This window comes from Aotus nancymaae, unplaced genomic scaffold (assembly GCF_030222135.1).
Source record: "Aotus nancymaae isolate 86718 unplaced genomic scaffold, 86718_ANA_hifiasm-v0.15.2.pri h1tg000018l, whole genome shotgun sequence".
Lineage (NCBI taxonomy): Eukaryota > Metazoa > Chordata > Mammalia > Primates > Aotidae > Aotus > Aotus nancymaae.
The window spans coordinates 23,887,557-23,912,812 of record NW_026988430.1 but is presented as its reverse complement, the minus strand read 5'-3'; the positions used below and the strand labels follow the sequence as shown (position 1 = coordinate 23,912,812).

The 25,256-nt window shown below is 41.2% G+C and overlaps 1 protein-coding gene across 4 annotated transcripts in view; it reads right to left on the bottom strand.

The window, feature by feature from the left end:
• AATF (apoptosis antagonizing transcription factor) overlaps positions 1–24,555 on the bottom strand; it is a 119,860-nt gene extending 95,305 nt beyond the window's left edge. For 2 of the 4 annotated variants that reach the window (XM_012445474.2, XM_012445476.2), the window contains exons 1-4: positions 24,293–24,555; positions 23,104–23,295; positions 20,111–20,533; positions 19,504–19,641 (exon numbers count right to left, since the gene is read on the bottom strand). In XM_012445474.2, coding sequence (XP_012300897.2) covers positions 19,504–19,641; positions 20,111–20,533; positions 23,104–23,295; positions 24,293–24,383 — 844 coding nt within the window. In that variant the 5' untranslated portion in view covers positions 24,384–24,555. The remainder of the gene's footprint in view (positions 1–19,503; positions 19,642–20,110; positions 20,534–23,103; positions 23,296–24,292) is intronic. The other 2 variants (XM_064378443.1, XM_064378444.1) reach the window with 1 other exon arrangement.
• Positions 24,556–25,256: the final 701 nt, after the last annotated feature.

The following is a 25,256-nucleotide window of genomic DNA, read 5'->3' as shown; positions in this document are numbered from 1 at the left end:
TTATGAAAGGCAACTTCATTTATCAGTACAACTACTATTATCAAAGGGGAAAAATCCACAAATTCAGAATATACAGAATTACAACTCAACATTATTATACCTTTTGTAATACATTTAGCCAAGTAGGGGCCACCCCATAAATGTTATATACCTTCTAGGAAAATATTTTCCTTTAAACAAAGGATTTACTTTCTACTTTTTCACCATGGTCCCCTCTTTTGAACCATTTGTTCCTATTTTGGTACAATGTATCCCTGAGGAGTTTCAATGAGTTGTGAAATAACTGTTACTCATAAGCAAAAAGAAAAAAAAAAGAAAGGAAGAAGAAAAAGAAAGAAAAAGCAGGATTAACTGCAATTGCCCCTACAACTGAGAAACTTGCATCTTGCACTTTCACCATGTAAATAATGCACAGATCCTGCGGGAACATGCCAAACACCAGGATTCTTAATTAATGGAGCTCTTTAATGTGCAAATCAGGAACAAATTGCAAGTTCTGACTTGCATTGATTATGAAAACATTAATTGAATGAGCAAGACCCTAAGAAAGACAGAATCCCAAGTCTTCCAAGAGACAGAAAGAATACAAAGCTCTGGAAACCAGACAAGTCTGACCAATGTCTAAAATGCAAACCTGAAACTGAGTGTTTTCACAAGTAGACAATGAATTAAAAAACAAGAAACAAATAAACAAAAAAACCCAACAGTTTCATCTGAAAGCAATCACGATAAATGCATCTATTACCCTACCATCTTGCATTCAGGAAAAAAAAAAAAAAAAAAGAATGTTTACCACAGAAGCAAAAAAAAAAAAAAAAAAATTTACCACAGAAGCTTACAGACACTGCTTTAAGAGGGGAAAAAAACACTTTATATACACACGCACTTATATGTATATAGGTGTAACAAAACAATGCTGTCTCCTTAAAAAAAAATTCATCCTATATAAATTATAGCCATAAACTTTTCCTGCAGTGCAGCCTAATTAATTCTTGTTCTATACACAAAGGGAAATGCTGGGTGACAAATGGGTGTGAAGCCAGAAAGCTGCCAGGTCTGCAAAACATTTTCTACTTCAATTTATAAGCAATTTTGCAGTAAATCATCAACCAGAACCTGGAATCTCAGGAATCTCTGAGTGTCCAAACCACATTATACCACTTATCAAAGAGAGAAGGAAAAAGAGTTTAAAGACATCTCATTTTTCAGTTCTAACCCACATCAAAATCTAGAAGTCTGTGTAATCTATTATTCTCTTCTGGGTAAGGTTTTAGTATCGAAGATATATATTTCAAGCAAAACTGACACTACAGGTTGATGTAGCCCATTCCTCTATCCCTAGAAGTACTGTATCATGTATCCATTACCATAAGAAATATTCCCAGGGTTATCTGGGAATAAGCACACATATACCTCCTCCCTCAATCCAAGCAAAACGTACACAACAATCAAGCCAAGCTGAAGGGTTCAACAGTGAGTCACTGTGGAAAACAGGTGGAAAATCCTCCAAGGAAACAAGATTAGTGGAGAGGAAAATAGAAACTCATAGAAAAGAAAGAAGAAAGCGGGGCTGCCTCTTTGTACTCAGACCTTTCCCCCATCTCTAACCCATGGCAGCCACTGATCTGTCCCAATAATTTTACCTTTTCCAGAATGTCATATAAATGGAATTTCCAAGTATATAACCTTTTGAGGCAGGCATATTTCACTTAGTATAATACCTTTGAGATTCATCCACATTTTTGCATGTATCAATAGTTTATTCCTTTTTATTGCTGACTAACGTACAATTTGTTTCTCCACTTGCCCACTGAAGGACATCTGGGCTGTTTCCAGGTTTTGGTGACTGCAAATAATGCTGCTATGAACATGCATGCACAAGACTTTGGGCGAACATGTGTCTTCACTTCTCTACGCTAGATACCTGAGAGGAGAGACTAGTGGATCAGGCTCATGTGATGAATATATGTTTAGCTTTATTTAAAAACTGCCAAACTGTTTTTCCAAAGTGGCTGTGCTAGTTTGCATTCCCATCAGCAATGTATGAAAGTGCCAGTTGCTCTACATTCTTGCCAGCACTTGGTGCTGTCAGGTGTGTATTTGCGTTTGGCCTAATAGGTGTGTAGAGGTTATCTCCATGTGGGTTTAATTTGCATCTCGCTAAACATTAATGATTAAGTTAAACATCTTTTCATGTGCTTATTTGCCATCATATATTGTGTTTCATAAAGTGTCCAAATCTCCTCCCCATTTTTTTTTGAATGGGTATTTTTTATTGCTGAGTTTTGAAAGTTCTTTATACACTCTGGACATAGCTGACTGTTAATTACGTGATCTGCAAACATTTCCTCTTGGTCTGTAGCTTATCTTTTCATTATTTTAACATGTCTTTCACAGAGCAAAAGATTTTAATTCTGATCTAGTCCAATTATCTACCTGTTCTTTTATGGATTCTGTTTTTGATATTGTATTTAAGATCTCTTTGCCTAACCCAATGACATGAAGAGTTTTCTCCCATGTGTTTTTCAAAACACTTTATAGTTTATGGTTTATATTTAAGTCAATATAAACTGACTTGTCTTGTGTTAAATTTTTATATAAAGTATGAGGTACAAGTTGAAGAAGAGTGCACAACTGTCCCACCACCATTTGTTGAAAAGACTACCCAGGCCAGGAATGGTGGCTCATGCCTGTAATCTCAGCATTTTGGGAGGCCGAGGCAGGAGGGCAGGAGTTGAAGAGCAGCCTGGGCAACATAGCAAGACCTCACCTCTAAGAAAAATAAAGACAATTTAGCAGGCCATGATGGCATACACATGTAGTCCCAGCTACTCAGGAGGCTAGGGTGGGAAGACAGTGTGAGCCAGGAGCTCAATGCTGCAGTGAGCCATGATAGCGCCACTGCACATCAGCTTCCACAAAAGAAGAAGACCTCATCTCTTAAAAAAAAAAAAAAAGAAAGAAACTATCCATTCTCCGCTGACTTGACTTTGCACCTTTAAAAGTCAACTGCTCGTTATTTGTATGGATCTATTTCAGAACTCTCTATTCTATTCCACTGATTAAAGTAACTTTTTTAGAAAGTAGCTTTTAAAAGGAATAAACCCACAAAAGAAAGGCAAAGAATGAGAGACAGGATAGCAACTCGGTTCTGCAACCTACCTATATAATTATTAGAATGTTAAAAATTAAGAACATACCAAATGTTATAAGGAAGTGGAGCAACTGCTGGTTGCTTACACACTACTGGTGGGACTGTAAAATGACATAACCACTTTGGAAAATAGCTTGGCAGTTTCTGTAAAAGTTAAACATGCACTTACCATGTGACTCAGTCATTCTATTCTTAGTTACCCAAGAGAGATGAAAGTCTATGTCCATATAAAAATATGTATACAAATGTTTGTGGCATATTTATTTGTAGTAGCCAAAAACTGGAAACAAATTGTGGTACATCCATACAATGGGATACTACTCAGCAGTAAAAGGCAACGAACTACTGACACATGAAAAACTATGAAGGACTCAAAATAATTATGCTGAGTAAAAGCCAGACTAAAAAGGATACAAACTGTATAATTTCATTTATATAGAATTCTAGAAAATGCAAACTAATCTACAATGACAGCAGATTTAGTGGTTATCTAGGGAAAAACAGGGAGGACTGGGAGGGAAAGATTATAAAGAATCTGAGGAAACTTCTGCAGATGAGGAATATGTTCATTATCTTGACTGTGGTGATGGTTTTTTGGTGTACACAGATGTCAAATTGTACACTAGACATATGGGCAATTTATTATGTCAATTATACCTAAATAAACCAGTTTTTGAAAAAGCAAATGAATAAACAATAATTGACTTAGCTAACCCAAGCAAGACGACTGGGGTGCTAGCAATGAAGAATCAGATGCAACCCCACTTGCAGTCCAGAAACAGAATGCGGAGGATTCAGGAATTGGCAGTGCCCAGCACCTCTAGAAAAGGAGATCAAAGCAGGCCTAAAAACAATTGGAATGGTTAAAATATTGTATCTTCTTACTTAGGCAAAATTTAGAGGTTTATCCTTGAAGAGAGTTTAGAGAGGGTCTCTGGACAGGGAGATTCCAGACAAAGTTAAGGGCAAAGGTATAATATTGAAAACGGGGACTAAGCTGAAATTTGCAGATTGAATGTCAAGATCCCTAAGCCTACTCACTCCTAGAATGTTGGCTACCAGGCAGGAAACTGGAGGTCCTCTAGATTTTGATCTCATAAAGAGCAAACATCTAAAGATACTGCCATCAGGGAATTTTCCCAAAATGGCCCAGATAGATTGCTTTACAATGGAAACCACACACTAAAAGCCCTATCCAACATACAAAGTTCCCAATCAACTTTTTGGTATGCTACACTTAAAAATCAACAGAGAGCTCAAAGGATCACCAAGTATCCGAGAAAAACATGTAACATGTAATACAGGAGTTAAAGGAAAAGAAAAAAAAAGGTAGCTTAGAGGAAACAGACTATGCCAGAAGACCACACATAGGCCAGGCGCTGGGGCTCACACCTGTAATATCAGCGTTTTGGCAGGCTCAGGAGGAAGGATCACTTGATCACTTAAAGCCAGGAGTTCAAGACCAGTTTGGGCCATACGGCGAGACCTCATCTCTACAAAAAATAAAAAATAGCCAGGTGGGATGGCATGCACCTGTAGTCCTAGCTACTCAGGAGGCTAAAGCAGGAGGATAACATGAACCCAGGAGTTCGAGGCTGCAGTAAGCTATGATCACACACTGCTGTACTCCAGCCTAGGTGAAAGAGTGGAACCTTGTCTTGAAAAAAGAAAAAAAAAAAACAAACAACAAATAAAACAAAATTAAAATATCATAGAAGAGGCCAGGCACTGTGGCTCATGCCTATAATCCCAGCTCTTAGGTAGGCCAAGGCAGGTAAGATCACCTGGGCTCAGGAATTCGAGAGTAGCCTGGCCAACATGGGAAAACGTCATCTCTACAAAAAGTATAAAAAATTAACCAGGCATGGTGGCGTGCACCTGTAGTCCCAGCTACTTGTGGGGCTGAGGCAGGAGGATTGCTTGAACCCAGGAGGCCAAGGCTGCAGTGAGTCAAGATTGAGCCACTGCATTCAAGCCTCAGTGACAAAGTGAAAGCCTATCTCAAAAAAAAAAAAAAGAAAGAAAGAAAGCAAAAAAGAAAGAAAGAAAGAGAAAAAAAGATAGAAGAAAGTTTTAAAACTCAATAGAAAGGATTGAAAATAAAGCTGAGGAAATGTCTTAGAAGAGAGAGGGAGGGATGAAAAATTGAAGAGAAAAAGAATCACAGAAATAGTCTGATGTCAGATAACAGGCCTCCCGGAAAGAGAGAGGAGAGAGAGAAAGGAAATACAGGGGAGAAAATACAAAACCAAATAATTTCAAGAGAATTTTCCAGGACTGAAAGATATGAATTTCTAGATTGAAAAGACCCTCCAACTGCTCTGAACAACAGACAAGAACAGATCTACATTACAACGCTTCATTATGAAATTTCAGAATTCTGTGGACAAAGAAAAGTCTGCAGTTTCCAAAAAGGAAAAAAAAAAAAAAAAAAAAGGCAAGATCTGGAATCAGAACAGCTCTGACTTACCAACTGCAACTTTAGAAGCTGAAATACAATGTAACATCCTATAAATTCTATATACAAACGATCAATCATGATGATAGAATAAAGGTATTTTCAGACAACTGAAGTCTAAAAACATTTACCTCCCACACACCCTTTCTCAACAAGCTATGAGAGGACATGCAACAAAACTTGGAAGTAGACAAGAAAGACTCTGGAATAGATCCACAGAAGCAAGAAGCTAAGGTAACCCCCAGGATGATGGTGAAGGCAGATGCCAGCATGACAGCTGGATACCTGAGAAGGTGAACAGGCCAGATGAGAGCAGGTCGAAAACCTCTGGGAGAGACTTCTTAAGGAACATAAACTGGCACAATATTTGATGCAGCTTAAGACTTGAGATTTAGCTAACAGGAGAAAAGTTTGGGCTTGAATTACTACATAGAAAACTAAACAAATAAACATGTAATAATTAACTCTAGAAAATAAAACAATGTATGGGAAAGGAAAATAATCATAGTATATTTATTACGTGGCTCAGCTGTGAGATATATTTACAGACATAATAAATACTGAACACTGATCTAACCAGACAACAATATAACCATGAAGAGACAAATTAACAACATAACCAGAAAGTATGCATGAGTGTAGTAGGAATAAGAGCTAAATCTTCATTTTTATAAAGGGGAGTCAACAGGTAATGCCTAAAACTGAAAAATCAAGTAGAAACAAACCATGATAATTACAGAAATCCATTAATTAAAAAAAAAAAAAAGGTATAACAAAATAACTTATAATCGTTGCTTCAGGGGAAAGGGTTATGGTACAGAGGTGATACACACAAACAGCCAACTACTGATTTTCATAACAAGCTTCCTAGAATTATCCAACTCTTTCAATTGTATACATTTATAACTTGGAACAAATTTTTTTTTCCTGAGACTAAGTCTTGCTCTGTCACACAGGCTGGAATGCAGTGGTGCCATCTCAATTCATTGCAACCTCCGCCTCTCAGGTTCAAGCAATTCTCCCACTTCAGCCTCCCAAGTAGCTGGGACTATAGGCATGTGCCACTATGCCTGGCTAATTTTTGTATTTTTAGTAGAGACGGGGTTTCACTGTGTTAGCCAGGATGGTCTCGATCTCCTGACCTTGTGATCCATCTGCCTCGGCCTCCCAAAGTGCTGGGATTACAGGCTTGAGCCACCGTGCTTGGCCTGGATACAAATTGGAAAATGAGGGCACAGTGGCTCATGCCTGTAATCCCAGCACTTTGGGAGGTCAGGGCAGGAGGATCACTTAAGGCCAGGAATTTGAGATCAGCCTGGCAACATGGTGGGCAACCCCATCTCTATCCCCTCCCTCCCTTCCCCGGCAAAAAGGAAAATGTCCAAGATAAATAAAAAATCTGGTAGAGACAGGAACAATTCCAGGAATTAAAATGACTTTACAACAAAAACAAAAAAACTTTAAATTTACATAATATACTCTTATTAACTATACAGAAAAGGAACACTCAGGAAACAAAAGACCCCTTAAAGATTAAAAATATGATTTAAAAAGAAAACTTTGGGCTGGGCATGGCGATTCACACCTGTAATTCAGCATTTTGGGATGCTAAGGAGGGAGGCCAGTTTGGGCAACATGGTGAAACCTCAGATCTACTAAAAATTTTTTAAAAATTAGCCAGGAACTGTGGCACACACCTGCAGTCCCAGCTACTTGGGAGGCTGAGGCAGGAGCATCACTTGAGCCCAGCAGTTAGATGCTGTAGTGAGCTATGATCACATCACTACACTCCAGCCTAGGCAACACAGCAAGACCCTATCTTAAAACAAAATAAAACATGAACTTAGCAGCTTAAAATAAAAGTTAAAAAAATTTCTTTTTGAATCTGGAAATCAGCTTCAAAAACCTTTCAGAACATAAATATGGTAAAATCACAAAAAGATGGAAAATGTTAAATAACACGTAAGTGATACAACACTAATCCAGGCTTAAAATCTAAGAGAACAGAAAAAATAGAAGGAAGGAAATTATCAAAGAAATATTAGAAAAGATTTTCGCAAAACTGAAGGACCCGAGTCTTCATACTTATTGGTAAATGTTTTGCATAATAAAGAAAAAATGACCCACACTTAGACATCTCTTCAGGCAATTTCAAAAAATCAAGAATAAAGACAGCCTAGGGAACACTGCAAGACCACATCTCTACAAAAAATAAAAAACAAAGAAAAAAATTAGCTGGACATGGTGGTATGCACCTGAGGCCCAGCTACTTGGGAGGCTGAAGTGGGAGGGTCACAAGCCCAGGAGTTCAAGGCTGCAGTGAGCCATAACTGTACCACCGCACTCCAGCCTGGGTAACAGACCAAGGCCCTCTCTCGATAAAAAATACAAATACAGAAAAAACTAATCAAAAGACAATCGCAAACACGTCCAGAGAGCAAAAATAAGTCATCTACAAAGGAATGAGATTTATACCTTGTCACTGGAAAACACCGGTATGGTAGAAGACAGTAAGGCACATGGTAGGCTGAATAACGCTCCCCAAAAGCTATCTACATCTTAAACCCCAGAACATGTGAAAGTGGCTTTTGTCAGTAACATATCCAAAAGTCAAAAAGGACTCTGTAGATAAAATTAAGGATCTTGAGATGGGGAGATTATCCTGGATAAGCCAGGTGGGTGCAATGTGATCATAAGGGTCGTTATAAGAGGAAGGCAATAGGGTCAGAGTCAGGAAAGGAGAGATTGGAAAGATGGAATTGCTTTGGAGATGGAAGAGGACCATGGGTAAAGAATGTGGCCGCCTACAAAGGATGGAAGAGGCAAACAAATTTCTCCCCTAGATCCTCCGGGAACAAAGCCCTGCTGACACCTTGATTTCAGAACTTGTGACCTCCAGAACGATATGATAATCAATGTGTGCTGTTAAGTCACCAAGCTTGTGGTAATTTGCTACAGCAGCAAGAGGAAACCAGTAACAGGCAATATTTTCTAATTCTGAGGGAAAGTAATTTTCAATCTAGAAAGGTCTACCCAATCAAACAAGAATATATCAATGAGGAATGAGGGCAGAGTATTTTCAAACCTACAAGAACTCAGATAACTTACTCTCGATACATGTTTGGCAGCAAACTGATGGAGTGAACTGAGATAACAGAAGAGAGCCTGAAAGCCCAAAAGCAGTAGCTCTTTCCAGAAGAGCAATGAAAGAGAGGCCTGAGAGTACAGCTGTGCACTACTTGCGGAGAACAACCAGCTCAAAATGGAAAATTTAACACAAGAGATGGCATGATTTAAAGTTTAGGAAAAAAGGGATTGAGATGATAAAACTGAGCCATAAGGTGGGCGGGGGGGCAAAAAATTAGAAAACTAAGGGAAAAAACAGTAAATTCATAGGAAGCAGACTAAAAATAGCATGATTTTAAGCAAGTAATGGAGAGCAACTAAAAACTTGAACTAGGAATATTTCTCCTTTGAGTAGGCTAGGAGCCATGACTGAAAAAACAGGGAAGAAAATATAATATTCCAATTCTTCCCTGTCCTAGTAGTCTACCTTCTTTACATGGTAATTACACTGTAAATGCAGTTTATTATTATTATTTTGTTTTGGTTTGTTTTTTTTTTAAGACAGAGCCTTGCTCTTTCACCCAGGCTGGAGTGTGGTGGCGTGATCTTGGCTCATCGCAACCACCACCTTTTGGGTTCGAGTGAGTCTCCCACCTCAGCCTCCTGAGTAGCTGGAATTACAGGCACCTGCCACCATGCCCAACTAATTTTTGTATTTTTAGTAGAGACGGGTCTCACTATGTTGGTCAGGCTGGTCTCAAACTCCTGACTTCAGGTGATCCATGAGCCTTGGCCTCCCAAAGTGTTGGGATTACAGGTGCAAGCCACCACACCTAGCCTAGTTTACTGGGTTTCCACTCTGGGTCAACAAATAGATAAAGCACTGTAATCCTGGTTGCAGTTGCAGGGCAGAATGTAAAACTGTAGTGGAAAGAAGATGAAATGACAATTTCATACTTTCTCCTCAAAATTCCCACCACCTCTTCTCCATTCCTCATTCGCAACTTATAACCTTGGTTTCTATTTCAAAGAAAATTGAACAACTCAAAGAGAATTTCCACAGACTCCACCTGAGTCTCTTTATATGTTCTTTTCCCACCTGCCAGACTGAGACAGTCCACACTGCCATCTATCTAAAGCACTCTTGTGCACTGGCCCATCTCCACTCCATCTCCAGTCACCCACTATAGGACGCTGTGACAGCAGATGTCCCCCTCTCTCCTGCATCATCAATTTCCCCCTCTCTGCTGGGTCATTCCTATTAACATACAAACATGCTGATATTTCACCTTAAAAACAAACAAGCAAAACACTCCTCTCTTGACCACATCCTTCACCATCTAATGTCCCATTTCTCTGCTCTTCTTGAAAGCAGTATCCCTTCAAAGAGTTGCCTAAACTTACTATTTCATTTTTCCCATTCTCTCTTTTTTGTTTGTTTCATATTTTTAAAATTATTTTTAAAATTGAGACAGCGTCTCACCGTGTTGCCTAGGCTGGTCCTGAACTCCTGAGCTCAAGTGATCCCCCCATCTCGGCCTCCCAAAGTGCTAGGGTTACAGGTGTGAGCCATTGTGCCAGCCACTCCATTCTCTCTTAAACTCATCCCAGTCAAGGCTGTAAGCCTACCACTCCATCAAACTTCATCAAGAATGCCCACCACGTTGCTAGATAGTCAATTCTCAATCCCCATCTTACTTCCATTAGCAGCAGTCTCACCTTTCATATTGGAGAATAAATAAATCAAGACAGAGATATAAACAAATTATCTAAAATTACAGAAGTAAAACAAATGACACTGAACGTCAGTCAAAGGAGTATTGTCCTCCTGAAGGCTTCTGTATATTTATCTGATTCCTGTGTGATTTTAATAAAACAATTTAAGAACAAGTTTTAAGACATAAATAATAGAGTATCATCTTATGCAGCAATTAGGTTCTAAAGTCTGAGCATAAAACAAAAAAATCAAGTTTTAACAAAACCACTTTGAAAATCCCTTATATTGGCCATAATATACGGAATTGTGCTGCCTTTCAGTAAGTTAAACACAGTCTTCCCCGTCGGACATTAGCCCATACAGCACTTTGTCAATTAAACATAGATGATTCTATTTAAGAACCGTCCTACAAAGACTGCATGCTGTAACTTTAAGCACTATATATTCTGTTTATTGATGCTCACTAAAGAGGTACCCAAGAACAAAAAATAGCCAAGACAATAAAAGATTCCACCTGCCATTTCATGCATACTCCATGAAAAAAAATGGCAGGCAGAATTATTGGCACTATATAAACAGTTTCTCTTTCCTTTTTTTGAGACAGAGTTTCACTGTTGTCACCCAGGCTGGAGTGCAATGGTACGATCTCGGCTCACTGCAACCTCCGACTCCCGGGTTCAGGCTATTCTCCTGCCTCAACCTCCCAAGTAGCTGGGATTACAAGCAACTGGCACTACAGCTGGCTAATTTTTTTGTATTTTTAGTAGAGACGGGGTTTCTCCATGTTGGCCAGGCTGGTTTTGAACCCCTGACCTCAAGTGATTTGCCTGCCTTGGCCTCCCAAAGTGCTGGGATTATAGGCATGAGCCACTGTGCCCGGCCTCTCCCTCTTTTTCTTTTGGCCAGGCACATATAGTTATGTCTGAGTTAATTAAATGCAGGTATAAAGAGGCTCCATCGTGCAATGATATGTACAATTTCACCACGAATATAGTGACACAGTGATCCTGCCATGGAACTACTAGCTACTCCAAGTTGGGGCAACTTTCTTATCTAACTCATTACTATTAAAAATTATTTTTCTGAGCTACTCTGGGTCACTCTGCCTATGGGATAGCCCTGCCCTGTCTATGGGGCAGTAAAAAAAAAAAAAAAAATTGTTTCTGGTGCTGAAGACAACTCTCACTCCTAAGAAATCCAACCCCAAAACAGTAAAATGAATTTTCTAGCTAGATTGTTATCAGTAGTTTTTAAGCTGCCCTTAGCTCCCATGGCTCTGTTACCTGTCTTCTCAGGGTAGGTAGAATTAGTGCATAAGAATCTGACACTCCCTTCTTGGTTCCACCACCTGGTGACTTTGGAAAAGCTCTTGACCTGTGATCCAGCTTTACTCTCTACATTATATAAATGCCTAATTAACTAAGTTGGACCAAGTTGTATCTCAAAAGGGACAGAAAGTCTTCCTACACAGAACTCACTACTCTCTAAACAAAGATAGAACACAGCATATGTTATTTCAGTGCTAACAGGTATTATGTAAATATAAAACAGAAACTTATCAAGAAATGATTGCTGGCCGGGTGCGGTGGCTTACGCCTGTAATCCCAGCACTTTGGGAGGCCGAGGCGGGTGGATCACGAGGTCAAGAGATCGAGACCATCCTGGTCACCATGCTGAAACCCCGTCTCTACTAAAAATACAAAAATTAGCTGGGCAGGGTGGCGGGCACCTGTAGTCCCAGCTACTCGGGAGGCTGAGGCAGGAGAATTGCTTGAACCCAGGAGGCAGGGGTTGCGGTGAGCTGAGATAGCGCCATTGCACTCCAGACTGGTTAACAAGAGCAAAACTCCATCTCAAAATAAATAAATAAATAAAAATAAAAATAAAAATAAAAATAAATAAAATAAAAAAACAATGTACAAGGGCGGGCGCCATGGCTCAGGCCCGTAATCCCACCACTTTGGGAGGCTGAGGGGGGCAGATCACTTGAGGTCAGGAGTTCAAAACCAGCCTGGCCAACAAGGTGAAACCCAGTCTCTACCAAAAAAACAAAAATTAGCCAGGTGGGGTGGCGGGTGCCTATAATCCCAGCTACTCAGGAAGGTGAGGCAGGAGAATCACTTGAATCCAGGAGGCAGAGGTTGCAGTGAGCTGGGATTGTGCCATTGCACTCCAGCCTAGGCAACAAGAGTGAAAACTCTGTCTCAAAAAAAAAAAAAAGTACGGGTCCTTTGTCCCAGCAACTACATTTCCAGGGAACGTAGATCTGTGCACTCATTAATATTTTTATATTGATCACATATTAAAATAATGTTTTTGATATATTGGGTTAAATAAATCTAAAATTAATTTTACCCATTTCTTTTAAAAAAAATGTGGTTATTAAAAATTTTTAAATTACATGTGGCTTGTAGTATATTCCTACTGGACAGTGCTACTTTTAGACAAACTGCACAAATATGTATGTACAAGGATGTTTATCAAAGCATGTTTTATACAAGCAAAAAGCTAGAATAAACTTAAGACTCATCAATACAGACTGGTTAACTAAATTGAAACAAATCTATAAAAAGGAATGCTCTGTAGCTCCTAAAACTGCTGACGTACATCTAAATATACTGACATGAATTAGGTAGAAAAAATAAGCTTGAAAATAGTACATATTTATATGATTCCATTTTTTTTTTAAGTGTGGTATGTGTGTGTGTGCACGTGAAAAGGTCTGGAAAGATATTCATCAAAATGACAACTATGGTTATCTCTGGGCAGTAGGATTACAGCTAATTCTTATTTTCTTTGTTATGCTTCTATGTATTTTCTGATCTTTGAAATAAGCATGACATACTTTTATAATTAGAAAACTGAAGCTATTTTAAAAAAATGATAGCCATCGGCTGAAACAAAAAGATCAATCTTATTCACATTATCTTGGCTAGATGAAGTCTGCAACAATAAGGGTCCTTAAGCCTATACAATGTTACACTTCTGGAGGAGGTTGCAAGTGCCTTTGTCCCAAGCAATACTTAAGCCCATCCCAAGCAATTAAAAATATTTCAATGTTCTACAGATGGTTGTGAGAACTCTGCCATGAACCCATAAAGCGTTAATTGAGAGAACTCTGAAAAAAGTGTTCACGATTTGTCACGTAAGGCAACTAAGTTAAAGCGGGATTCTGCTGATAAAAATTGGTTGCTTATGGGATAGGGTACTGGCGGCAGGGGTACAGGATTATCACTGTATGGTCTTTAGTATTTTTGAATTTTGAACCATGTAAATGTACTGTATACTTAAAAATAAGCAAAACTTTAAAAACAAAATATTATCTATCAAGACTCTATAATTGCCCATAGCTTATGCAAAATTTAAAACATTATTTTTTAAGGTATCTATTATTGCTGAGGACAAATTACCATTAAAAATTTTAGTCTGGTTGCTGGGTGCAGTGGCTCAGGCCTGTCTGTAATCCCAGCACTTTGGGAGACCAAGGAGGGTGGATCACCTGAGGTCAGGAGTTCAAGACCAGCCTGGCAACATGATGAAACCCCATCTCTACTAAAAATAAAAAAATTAGCCGGGCATGGTGGCATGCACCTGTAGTCCCAGCTACTCAGGAGGCTGAGGAAGGAGAATCGCTTGAACCCGGGAGGCAGAGGTTGCAGCGAGCGGAGGCTGTGCCACTGCACTCCAGCCTGGGTGACACAGTGAGACTCCATCTCGAATTAATAAAATCAAATGAAAATTTTAGTCTAGTCAAGTCAAAGTAATTGGGGGTCTTGGGGAAGGACCACAAGGATATGAGAGGGTAAGTATGAAGTGGGAAATGAGAGGGTACAAATAAAATACGATTTATTAATAAGTGAAATTTGTTTTCATACTCTTAGGCAAGTAAAAAATCTTAATACTTCCTCTGTATTTATATTACATTATACTGTGTTCTAGGATGTTTTGCTTATGGGAAATATCAAAATGTCAACCATTGTTTCTATTAAAGGTTTTTAACGATACTGCATTTTAGACCTGTAATGAAACATGGTGCTCACTGCAGTCTGTAATGCATCTCATTAAATACATTAATAACATGCATTTCACTAAAAGGTCAACTTATTATGACTGAAGTTTAGCCTTCCTTTAATCACTTCATTTAAAGCTATAGAGCAAACTCTGAAGAAGACAGTGAGTATCTGTTATAGAAATACTCTTTCTAGGACTCTTTGTCTTACAGAAAAGAGAGAGAGAGGAAAAAAAAGACATGCACTCACAATCTGCCACCCATCCAAATCACTTATGTTTTTTGTTTATTTTTTTTTAGACGAACTTTCACTCTGTCTCCCAGGCTGGAGTGCAATGGTGTGATCTCTGCTCACTGCAACCTCCGCCTCCTGGGTTCAAGCGATTTTCCTGCCTCAGCCTCCCTAGTAGCTGGGATCACAGGCACCCGCCACCACACCCAGCTAATTATTTTATATTTTTGGTAGAGATGGGGTTTCACCATGTTGGTCAGATTGGTCCCCAACTCTTGACCTCAGATGATCCACCTGCCTTGGCCTCCCAAAGTGTTGGGATTACAGGCATGAGCCACTGTGCCAGGCAAGTTATGTTTATTAAATTACTGTTAACGTTTTTATGTGGGATTATGGTATTATAATTTTACTGATGAGGGGATGTGCATTATTTGCTTCAAAATAATCCAGAAGGTAAGCGGGGTTGTTACAGCTACAAATGAAATAAGACTGGCCATGAGTTGATTATCACTTAAGCTGGTAAAGGCATATGGGGGCTCATTGTGCTGTTTCTCTACTTTTATATGAATTTAATACATTCCACAATGAAAAGTTTTAAACAACTCACGCTGAGATTTCCTTAACTTACCTTCTTCCTTACATATCATGGCCACCAACATAAAAGACATACCTCCTAATACTGTAGAAAATTTTAAAAGAAAGGAAAAGCAAACTTTTTTAGACAAATAGTTTTGTGCACAGAAAACCCGTAATTTTGTTCGGATTACTCCATGACTTACCACTTATGCTGCCACTAAAACATCAGATGATGTCTTTGAAATTACTTCCATGGTTCAAGAGTTTAAATTACCAACATGTAACAGCAAAATGACTGGGGACTAAGTTCATGTGTTTGGGGTGGCGTGTGGAGAGGAAGGAGATAGCCATTTAGTTTCTGAAACGTAGAGTTCAGAGTGCTGGAGCTACAAAGGCATGATGCCCAAGAGTTTACTGGGGCTAGAATACAGCTGCAAGTCTGTTATTTTAGAGGCCACAGTAGGGCTATCAGATTAAGTGACAGCCAAGGAGAGACTATATTGAGAAAACACAACCTGAAGACAGGATTCTAAATGCAATGAAAATTGAGAGGATACAAAAAGAGCCAGAGAAGAGATCAGAAAGGTAGAATCCAAACAGCGTAGGTAGCATCACCAAGCCAAAGAAAAGTATTTCAAGGCAAAGTTAAACACTTCAAGGAGGTAGTAGCTGGCTCTGGCAATAAGGAAATTCGTAGCCATCTTTCCATAGTGTCTTTAAGAGCCAACACTGCATTATAAGTATTGGTAAACTATAACACTTTCCAGAACAATTAGTTAATTTAAATTATATAAAGAATCTAAATACTAATAAAAAAGTAAAAGATACTGAAGACTGGTGATGCTCAGTTATACTGATAACTATTGAGTGATTGCTCACATGGTTGAACACTGCCAAATGCCTTTGAGCAGAAGAAGATAATGCTAGTACCTAACATTTATGGTGAGATGTGTGCCAGACACTGTGCTAATGCTTTCTATTGATTATGTCCTTTAATCCTCACAACCATATTATCCCCATTTTACTGTGAAGTTAAGTAACTTGCCCAAGGTCACATGGCTAATTGATTGCTGAGATGAAATCTAAACCAAGGCAGTCTGACTTTACTCTGTAAGACCAAGCAAATTGAAAAGAGATTTAATTAAAGACAGTAAGTCACATGGTTTGTTCTGGGGTTGGTACAAATTCACCAGCTATATATATAGCACCATATAAATTGGTCATCCGAAGTAATGTGTCAAGAATTTTCTCTCTCTCTCGCTCTTTTTTTCTGTTGCTCAGGCTGAAGTGCAATGGCATGATCTCGGCTCACTGCAACTTCTGCCTTCCAGGTTCAAGTGATTCTCCTGCCTCAACCTCCCAAGTAGCTGGGACTACAAGTGTGCACCACCATGGCTGGCTAATATTTGTATTTTTGATAGAGATGGGATTTTATCATGTTGGCTAAGCTGGTCTCAAGCTCCTGACTTCAGGTGATCCGCCCACATCAGCCTCCCAAAGTGCTGGAATTACAGGTGTGAGCCACTGCACTGGCCAATAATTTTTTCTTAAACTCTGTTTACCAAGACAGGGGAGTATACAACATATTATGCCATATTGCCACAAGAAGACTGAAACAGACAAAAATTAGCTACTCTTCAAATTCACAGAAATTCTGGTTACTAGAAATCTCTCTACCCTCCCTTCTTAGAATATGTAATCCCAAACAAACTTTCTTCTCCCTCCTCTACGACAACCCACCCTGTCAGATTAATAGACATTGACAGATTAATTGAGATTCACCAATGAGGCAAAGAGGCAATTGGTTAAGTACAAAAAACAGTAAAAAGATCAGAACAAAATACAAGTTAAATAACATTACAATGATTAAAGAAATTAAATGGGCTGGGTATGATGGCTCACACCTGTAATCCCAGCATTCTGGGGAGGCTAACATGGAAGGATCACTTGAAACCAGGAGTTTTCAGACCAGCCTGGTCAACATAGTGAGACTCTATTTCTACAAAAAAGAAAAAATTAGTCAGGCATGGTGGCTCATGCCTGTAGTACCAGCTACTCAGGAGGCTGAGGCGGGAAGATCGCTTGAGCCCAGGAGTTTGAGGCTGCAGTGAGCTATAATCATGCTACTGCCCCAGCCTGGGCAACAGAGCAAGACCCTGCCTCATAAAAAAAATTAATTAAAGGGTATCCAAGAATATGTGTCCATTATATTGGACACTGACTAACTTCTAAAATATCTATATTTTAAAATGTATTTTTAAAAATAAAAAAGGCTGAAGCAAGAAGAATGAGGATCAAAATGAAAAAGGTCTTATTGTGAAACATTTAAAACATTTAATCTAGAGCAGTCTGGGTCTCATTCCAAAGGCATAACAGGAAGTAGGGTACTAGGGCACTAAAAATAGCAGAGAAGTGCTCCAAAAATCTCAAAAGACTTGAAAACCATCAATCTGTCATCTATTTGAGAGAGAGAAAGGAGGCAAAGACAGGGGAGGGGATATAAACAGCACACCTCACCCTCACAGGCTACACATGGTTTCTGGAAGGACTACCCAGACTTCCCACAGGGGAAGAAGCACATTTCAAGTGTGGCAAGACACAAAACAAAAAAACTGGACTCTAGGAAGCCACTCCTAATTACATCAGGTATTCACCTACAAGAAACGTTCACTGAACTCCCTACCCTGGAAATCCTATACACTGATCTTGAATGGCTTAAGGTGGTTCTACCTACAGGCAAATGCCAAATTAGATATCCTTCTCAGTCCTTTCCAACTCTACTCCATGATACTAACAAAGTAAGTTTCAGGCTGGAGTGGTGGCTCATGCCTATAATCCTAGCACTTTGGTAGGCCAAGGCGGGCAGATCACCTGAGGTCAGGTGTTCCAGACCAGCCTGGCCAACATGGTAAAACCCCGTCCCTACTAAAAATGCAAAAAATTAGCTGGGCATAGTGGCAGGCATCTGTAATCCCAGCTACTCGGGAGGCTGAGGCAGGAGAATCACTTGAACACAGAAGGTGAAGGTTGCAGTGAGCCGAGATTGTGCCACTGTGCTCTAGCCCAGTCCATAGAGTGAGACTTCATCACCAAAAATAAAAAATTAAAACAAGGTTTAAAGAACAAATGAAAACACGAAGTCTCAGCATGCAAAGAAGACATACTGACCCCAGCTGTGCGCAGTGGCTCACGCCTGTAATCCCAACACTTTGGGAGGCCAAGGCAGGTGGACAGCTTGAGCCCAGGAGTTCAAGACCAGCCTAGGCAATGTGGCAAGACTGTCTATCTTTAAAAAAAGATATATATATCCCAAACACAGTGCACTCACCCTAAACCTCCCTCTGCTAAGTCCTTCGGTGCCACTGGGCACACAGGCAAGCAGCACACAGGAGGCAGTGTGGTACAGAGGGAAGACTCCTACATCGTAGGGTAGAAGAGCTAGAGCTTCATCTCTGCCATACACAAATAAGCTCTGCAACTTTGGGCAAGTCATTCTGGGTCTCAATCCTCTCATGTGTAAAATGAAGACATTGGGAACCAAATAGTCTCTCAATTCCTTTTCTCTTCTAGAATTCTTTATAGCTCAGTAACTCTCCTCTAAAATGTGTTCCTCCCTCTGCAGTCCTCTACGCCACTCAAAGATATAAATAAGATCATCTTAGCATATTGTTTTAAAAACCTCTCAAACATAGGAGGCATCTTTTAAGCACATGCTACAACCAAGTTTAATGAGCTGAGTTAGACATTCTTTCCCTCCTTTTGTACACCAGTGGGTTTTCAAACGGTGTCCCCTGAGCTTTAAAGAATTAACTCAGGGCCAGGCTCAGTAGGTCACACCTCAAATTCCAGCACTTTGGGAGGCAAAGGTGGGAGGACTGCTTGAGGTCAGGAGTATGAGACCAGCCTGGACAATACAGTGAGACACTGTCTCTACAATATATCTAAAAATTAGCCAGACATGGTGGTGCAATGCTTGTGGTCCCTGCTAGTCGGGAGGCTAAGGTGGGAGGATCATAGAGGTGGGGAGGATTGCTTGAGCCCAGAAGGCCAAGGCTATAGTAAGCTGTGATTGCACCACCGTACTTTGAGACTGAGCAATAGAGCGAGACTCTGTCTCAAAAAAAAAAATAGAAGCGACTGAGAAAGCCAAGGGGGATGGGGAGGGGAGAACAAGAGCAGACGAGAAGAAAGCAGAATAAACATGGCTTAAGCTCCTAATCCACTTCAATCAAAGCTGTCATCATTTGACAAAGTGGTTTTAAGCATCTCAAGAGGACATACGTATTCTTACTATTTTTTAGGGCGCTGGAAAATTCTGGGCCACCTTTGTCCTTGAACAATGGGAAAACATCTGGTTGAGGAAGTTGGTTGGTGGTCAACAGAGCTTTTTGTAGTTTGATCCTTCCTTCCAAGAGCTGGTCCCACAGTGCTGAGAAAGAAGAAAAGAGAATCCCATTCCTCAATAATAAAATGTTCTAGGGGTGAGGTAGCAGGGGCGGGGAAGAACAGAAAACCACACCAGTCTCTAAGCACCACAGCTTTAGCAGTTTTATGCCATGGAAACAAATATTCTCTATTACAGGAAATAAATTCAGTATCTATGAAGCAAATATTTGCTACAGCAGAGTGGGAATGCTAAAACCCAAGGAGAGGAGAAAACACTCTTCAATCTTCCCCAGTTGCCGGAAGTACTAGAGCAGAACCAGCTAAGCAGCTCAGTGCAGAAATGGCTGGCTAAGCACACAGGAATAGGGCTTTAGGCCTCTAGGTAAGTGGGGCATGTCACAAACTAATTGAAAGGACACAGGAGAGAGAGAATAGCCAAAAACAAACAAATGAAAAGTAGACCAAATGCAGATACTTTGAAAAACAGGCAATCAGCAAAACCATGTACAAACCTATCTGGTTCTTCACGGCTCTTCCTTTTTCCACTTCCTCAGAAACTTTGACAGTGGAGAAGGTCATCACCACACCATCGTCCTCACTGTTTCTGTCTCCGGCCCTGTCTTCCTCACTCTCTTCCTCACTCTCACCTTCGGAGTCTTCCTCGTCATCCCCTTCTTCCATGCCACTCTCTTCGTCTTCCTCCTCCTCACTGCTCCCAAGGTCATCCATTCCCTCGGTAAACTTCTCAAAGTCACTGATGCTCTGGACACTGAAGCCTGGTGTTTTTGCAGAGCGGCTTCTGCTTTTCTTGCTCTCCCTATGGTCATCAGACTCCTGTTTCTCAGCAGCTCCCAAGTCATCCTCATCAGATTCCTCCAGACCCAGTCCCTCTGAATCTCCATCTCCAGATCCTTCCTCATCAGATATTTCCTCATCTGAAAAAGAAGAGAGGGAAGAAAGAGAAAAATGGGTGTTACCTGGAGAAAAATATCAAGCCAAATAATTCATTTCAACTAAAGCACTGTGGCATCAGGAGAAAAAATATCTTATTGTACTCAATTCAATTCAACAAATACATTCATTACACATCTTCAATCTCTAAAATGCTAAGGGAGAAGCAAAGATAAATAGAACAAAAGGAACTAGTGGGAAAGACAGAATCACAAAATTACAACTCAAGGAAGAATCAGAAGTGCTTTGACAAAATTTCAGTAACCCAGAGAGTGAGAAATTTTAATGGTGGGGCAAGTGAATTTAAGCTAAGTTATAAGGAAGAGCTAGCATTAGGTATGGCCCTTGAAGAACAGTAACATTTCAGCTGGTGTTAGAGAATTACCAGTTTTCCCAAACCTGATCTGAAAAAATGTACAATCTATCACACCCATGTGCCCTATTTACTAAATACTTATTAAGCACTTATTATGAGCCAGAGGCTAAGGAAAGGCAAATAGAATTTAATACCTGCAGGGAAGAGTTCATGGTCTGGTAGGAGTGGTAGATATGCATGTCAATAATTATATGACAATGCCATTAGTACACAGTATATGGAGATGGAACCACCTGACTCTCCTGGAAAGGTGGGGGATGGTTTCATGTGGAGAAGGAGACATTGTAATTTTACTTATGAAGCATAAGGAACAGCTCAGAGACAAAGAAGGGGTAAAAAAAACAGGAAACTGCACTAGAATACAGAATGCAAAGGAAGTGATGGGAGATGAGACCAGAAAGTTGCTCAGCGACCAAATCAAGAAGGGTCTTTGTCTTTTCATGAGGACTCTGATCTTGATCCTATAGTAGACAGAGTGCAAGTTAAGGCTCCTGGTTTTACTCATGCTTAGAGCATCATCTGATACTTAGAGGTTTTGACAGTTTATCCAAATAAAAGCCCCATGTGTTGCAAGCCATGAGTCTTAGATCCAGGGACCAGTTTCCAAAAACTCTCCTCAATAAAATAAGGATTTTAGGAAAACGTGATAGGTCTTCAGCACTTCTTTAAAGAGTTAGACATAAACTTAAGACACAGACAAAGCTGTCAAAAATATAAACACAAAAACTAAGTGCCAAAACAGTAAACAGAAATTGTTATTTAAATTATTTGAATGTATGCCATTTCTCAGATTAAGAAACATCCATACAGTGTTTACTAAATTGTATATCTTGGAGTCAGATGGCCTTCATTTGAATCCTGGTTCTTCCGCTAACTATATCACCTTGAGCAAAGTTACTTAACCAAGTTGTCCCTCAATTTCCTTATCAGTAAAATGGGACTAAGTAGTAATAACCTACTGGGAGATTGGGAGGATTAAATTAGGTGATACACGTAGTGATGATTTTTTATAAAAATCTGTCTAATTCCAGGCAATGTTATAACATTGTTTTTTGAGGACTTACTGTGTCCCAGGCTCTTAGAATTTAAATTGTAGAGTTAGTCAGTGCCTGATGCATGGTGAGAACTCAATAAATATTATATTTGTCTCATGATTGGTCCCTTTATCAGTCTCTAGGCAAAGAATATGAAATGAGCTTATCAGGAGCTCCCAGAACTACATCAAGGACTAAATCATAGATATTATAACCTAAATGATAGTTCATTTTATATTATCTGTGGATTCTCAACATGACACCCTGATCTTTCTAAAGGAAAACAAATGGCATTCTCTCAATAATCACCATATCTAGCCCTTTATTCCACTCTGAGAAACTTACAATTCTTTAAAACTATGAGCGCACAGACTCCTAACTCTTTTTTTTTTTTTTTTGAGACGGAATTTCGCTCTTGTTACCCAGGCTGGAGTGCAATAGCGCGATCTCGGCTCACCGCAACCTCCGCCTCCCGCGTTCAGGCAATTCTCCTGCCTCAGCCTCCTGAGTAGCTGGGATTACAGGCACGCGCCACCATGCCCAGCTAATTTTTTGTATTAGTAGAGACGGGCTTTCACCATGTTGACCAGGATGGTCTCGATCTCTTGACCTCGTGATCCACCTGCCTCGGCCTCCCAAAGTGCTGGGATTACAGGCTTGAGCCACCGCGCCCGGCCGACTCCTAACTCTTTTGCAGGGAAAAGGATTATGTGATTTTTACAATGGCAAAAAATGAGTTTCACGAATAACCAGTATTACACAGTGCTTCAATGCAAGAACTGAAAAACCAAAGGACAGGGGTCGCAATTAGAGGGTAACATGCTCATCAGACGCAGTGCTTTTTCAGCTCATAACCCTCTCCAATACCCAGTATCCACTGCCTCCTCTGTCACTCCATTTGAGGGTAAGCCATTAGTCAGAACATAAGGAGTACAGCAACTTAATCACTCTAGGCTTTACATTCCTTATGAAGTGAAATGAAGTAACCTCTAACACCCTTTCTAATACCAAATCAATGGTTTCTCCTAAGATAACAGGTAGGGGGACGCCGAGTAGTCTTGCTGAGATCATAGGGGGTGGTGGGAGGATTTTAATGCTAAAAAAATTAGGGAAGAAAGAGTTCCATGCAAAAATGTCTACTCACCAGATGATCCTGGCAGAGTCTGCTCCCAATGGTCTTCATTCCATGCTTTTCTAGAGGTGGTTTTGCCGCAATACCTTTTGTCTGTGTCCAAGAGGGAGGCTGATGCCCGTTTTCTAATGCTACCCACTGCTAGGAAATCACTTTCCCCATCTTCCCCTTCATCAAACCTGTCAATCACTCTGGCAGCAGTGGCTGTTGGGGGAGAGGGAAAAGTAATCAGAATCTCCAGGTTAGCAGAAACTTTCAGGGGAACCCTGGTCGACCCATTCATCTCATACTTGAACATCCTCTGCAAAATCCCCACCAACTTCCAGGAATAGGAAATTCATTCTCTCCCAAAGTAGATCACTGTCTTATTGCTGTTTCTAAACAGAAAGCTGACTCCCCGCATCTATTAGGAGGATGTATTTCTATACCTTGGATCCTATCAAACTAGTTGAATTCCTCTTCCATGTGCGACAACCACTCCAATGTCTTCAATCAGCCATCACGTTCTCCCCTCACTCCATCCCACTCTTCGGGGAGTTTTCTTTGCTTATTCTGGCTAAACAGCCCTGGGTTCCTTCAACTGATCTTCCTAAGACACGGTTCAGCACTCACATTTATCCGTCCTTATTCTCTCTTTCTCACACTTCCGACTCAAGTCTAAAGCAGGATTACTCCCAGCTAGACTCTCAACATCAGCTTACAGAACAGCAGTCTCAGTCATCAGCCACGAAGCAAGTGTCTTGAGACCTCAAGAGGCTTAAACAGCACCAGAGAATCCTTCCAACAGTCTCCAACTTGGTTTTTAAGGGCAACCAGAGTTAAAAACATGCGACTTCCTTCTCCCCCTTTCTAATGCAATGCCAGTATAAGGACATCCTCAAAGCTAACTTCCAACCTGCTAGCAGACTCTCTGGGTCCCTCCAACAGCCCTGGAGCAAGTGAACCCGAAGGCCAGCTCCTCCTGGCCTGAGCCCTCGGTCTGTTCCGCCCCCTGACCGAGCACCAAGTTTCGAGTACATGTGAAAAGAAGCCGAAGCCCTCCTCCCGCGCTCGGAGGCCACTCCCGCGGGAGGCGAGGTTCCTGAGCCAAGCGAAGGAGCACAGGCCCGGCAGCCTCGCGCACGCCCCTTCCAGGCCTCCTCCGGGCCCCACAGGGCCCGGCCCACCGCTCCGCACGTGGCCTGCCTCAGTCGGGCCTCACCCTCCTCGGGGTCCGCCTCAGGGTCCGCCTCGCTCGGTCGCGGGTTCAACAACTGCTCCAGTTGTAGCGCCAGGGGCTGCGGCCCCGCCATCGTCACCAGGTCCCGGTCCACTCCGCTCTGCGCACTTGAATGTGTGGCCCAACCCCCGGCCCCGAAGCTCCCTCTCCGCCTGCTCCTCTCGCCCGGATCCGATTCCCCGACACCGCCAGACACCGCGCGGAGGCCACCCCACAGCTCTGGACCGGCAACTTCCGGGAGGCGCGCGGGAGGGGGCGGGGCCTGCGCGTCACCACGGGCGTTGCTAGGATGAAGGCGGAAGCGCGCAGAAGGTTGAAGGGATTGGAGCGGTGCGGGCGCGCGGGCGCGCGGGCGGGTGAAGAGGCGGTGCGGAAGCGCGCGAGGGCACGTGACCGCTTCTGGCGCTGAGCCGGGATTGCGATGCGCGCGGCCGGTATCCCTATGCACAAAATATGCCTCGAGATTTGTGCGAGATTCGCTTAGGAATAAAGCGTAGCGTAGCTGTGGCTCAGGGTGGCTGATTTGGGAAGGAGGAGGGAGTAAAGCGTAAGCTGCTCGAACGGCGGGTGCGCACTCGGACACGCAGAGACTGGGACCCAAAACAGGTTTGGCATTTCGCAATTTAGAGTAGCTGAGGCCGGTCACACACCTCCTGCCCTTCAGCGGCCAGGATTTGGGAATCCTGTGTCAGAGATATGCATGTGTAAGTGTGCGGCGGACTGCTGGGGTCTTTATTAATGGGAATACTTAGGAATCCCTGTGGCTAAAAATAGTTTCTGTAGCTTCTCCAAGTATCCTTGCCTGAGCAAGGAAAAGGGGGTGGGGTGTGGATTACTCCACTGCGCACCTCTCGGTATTGATTATCTTTGCTATTCAGAGATGAGGGCATACTCAGACACCTTAAACAGGTGCACAGATGCAGAAAAATTCAGGTCTACTGTTAGA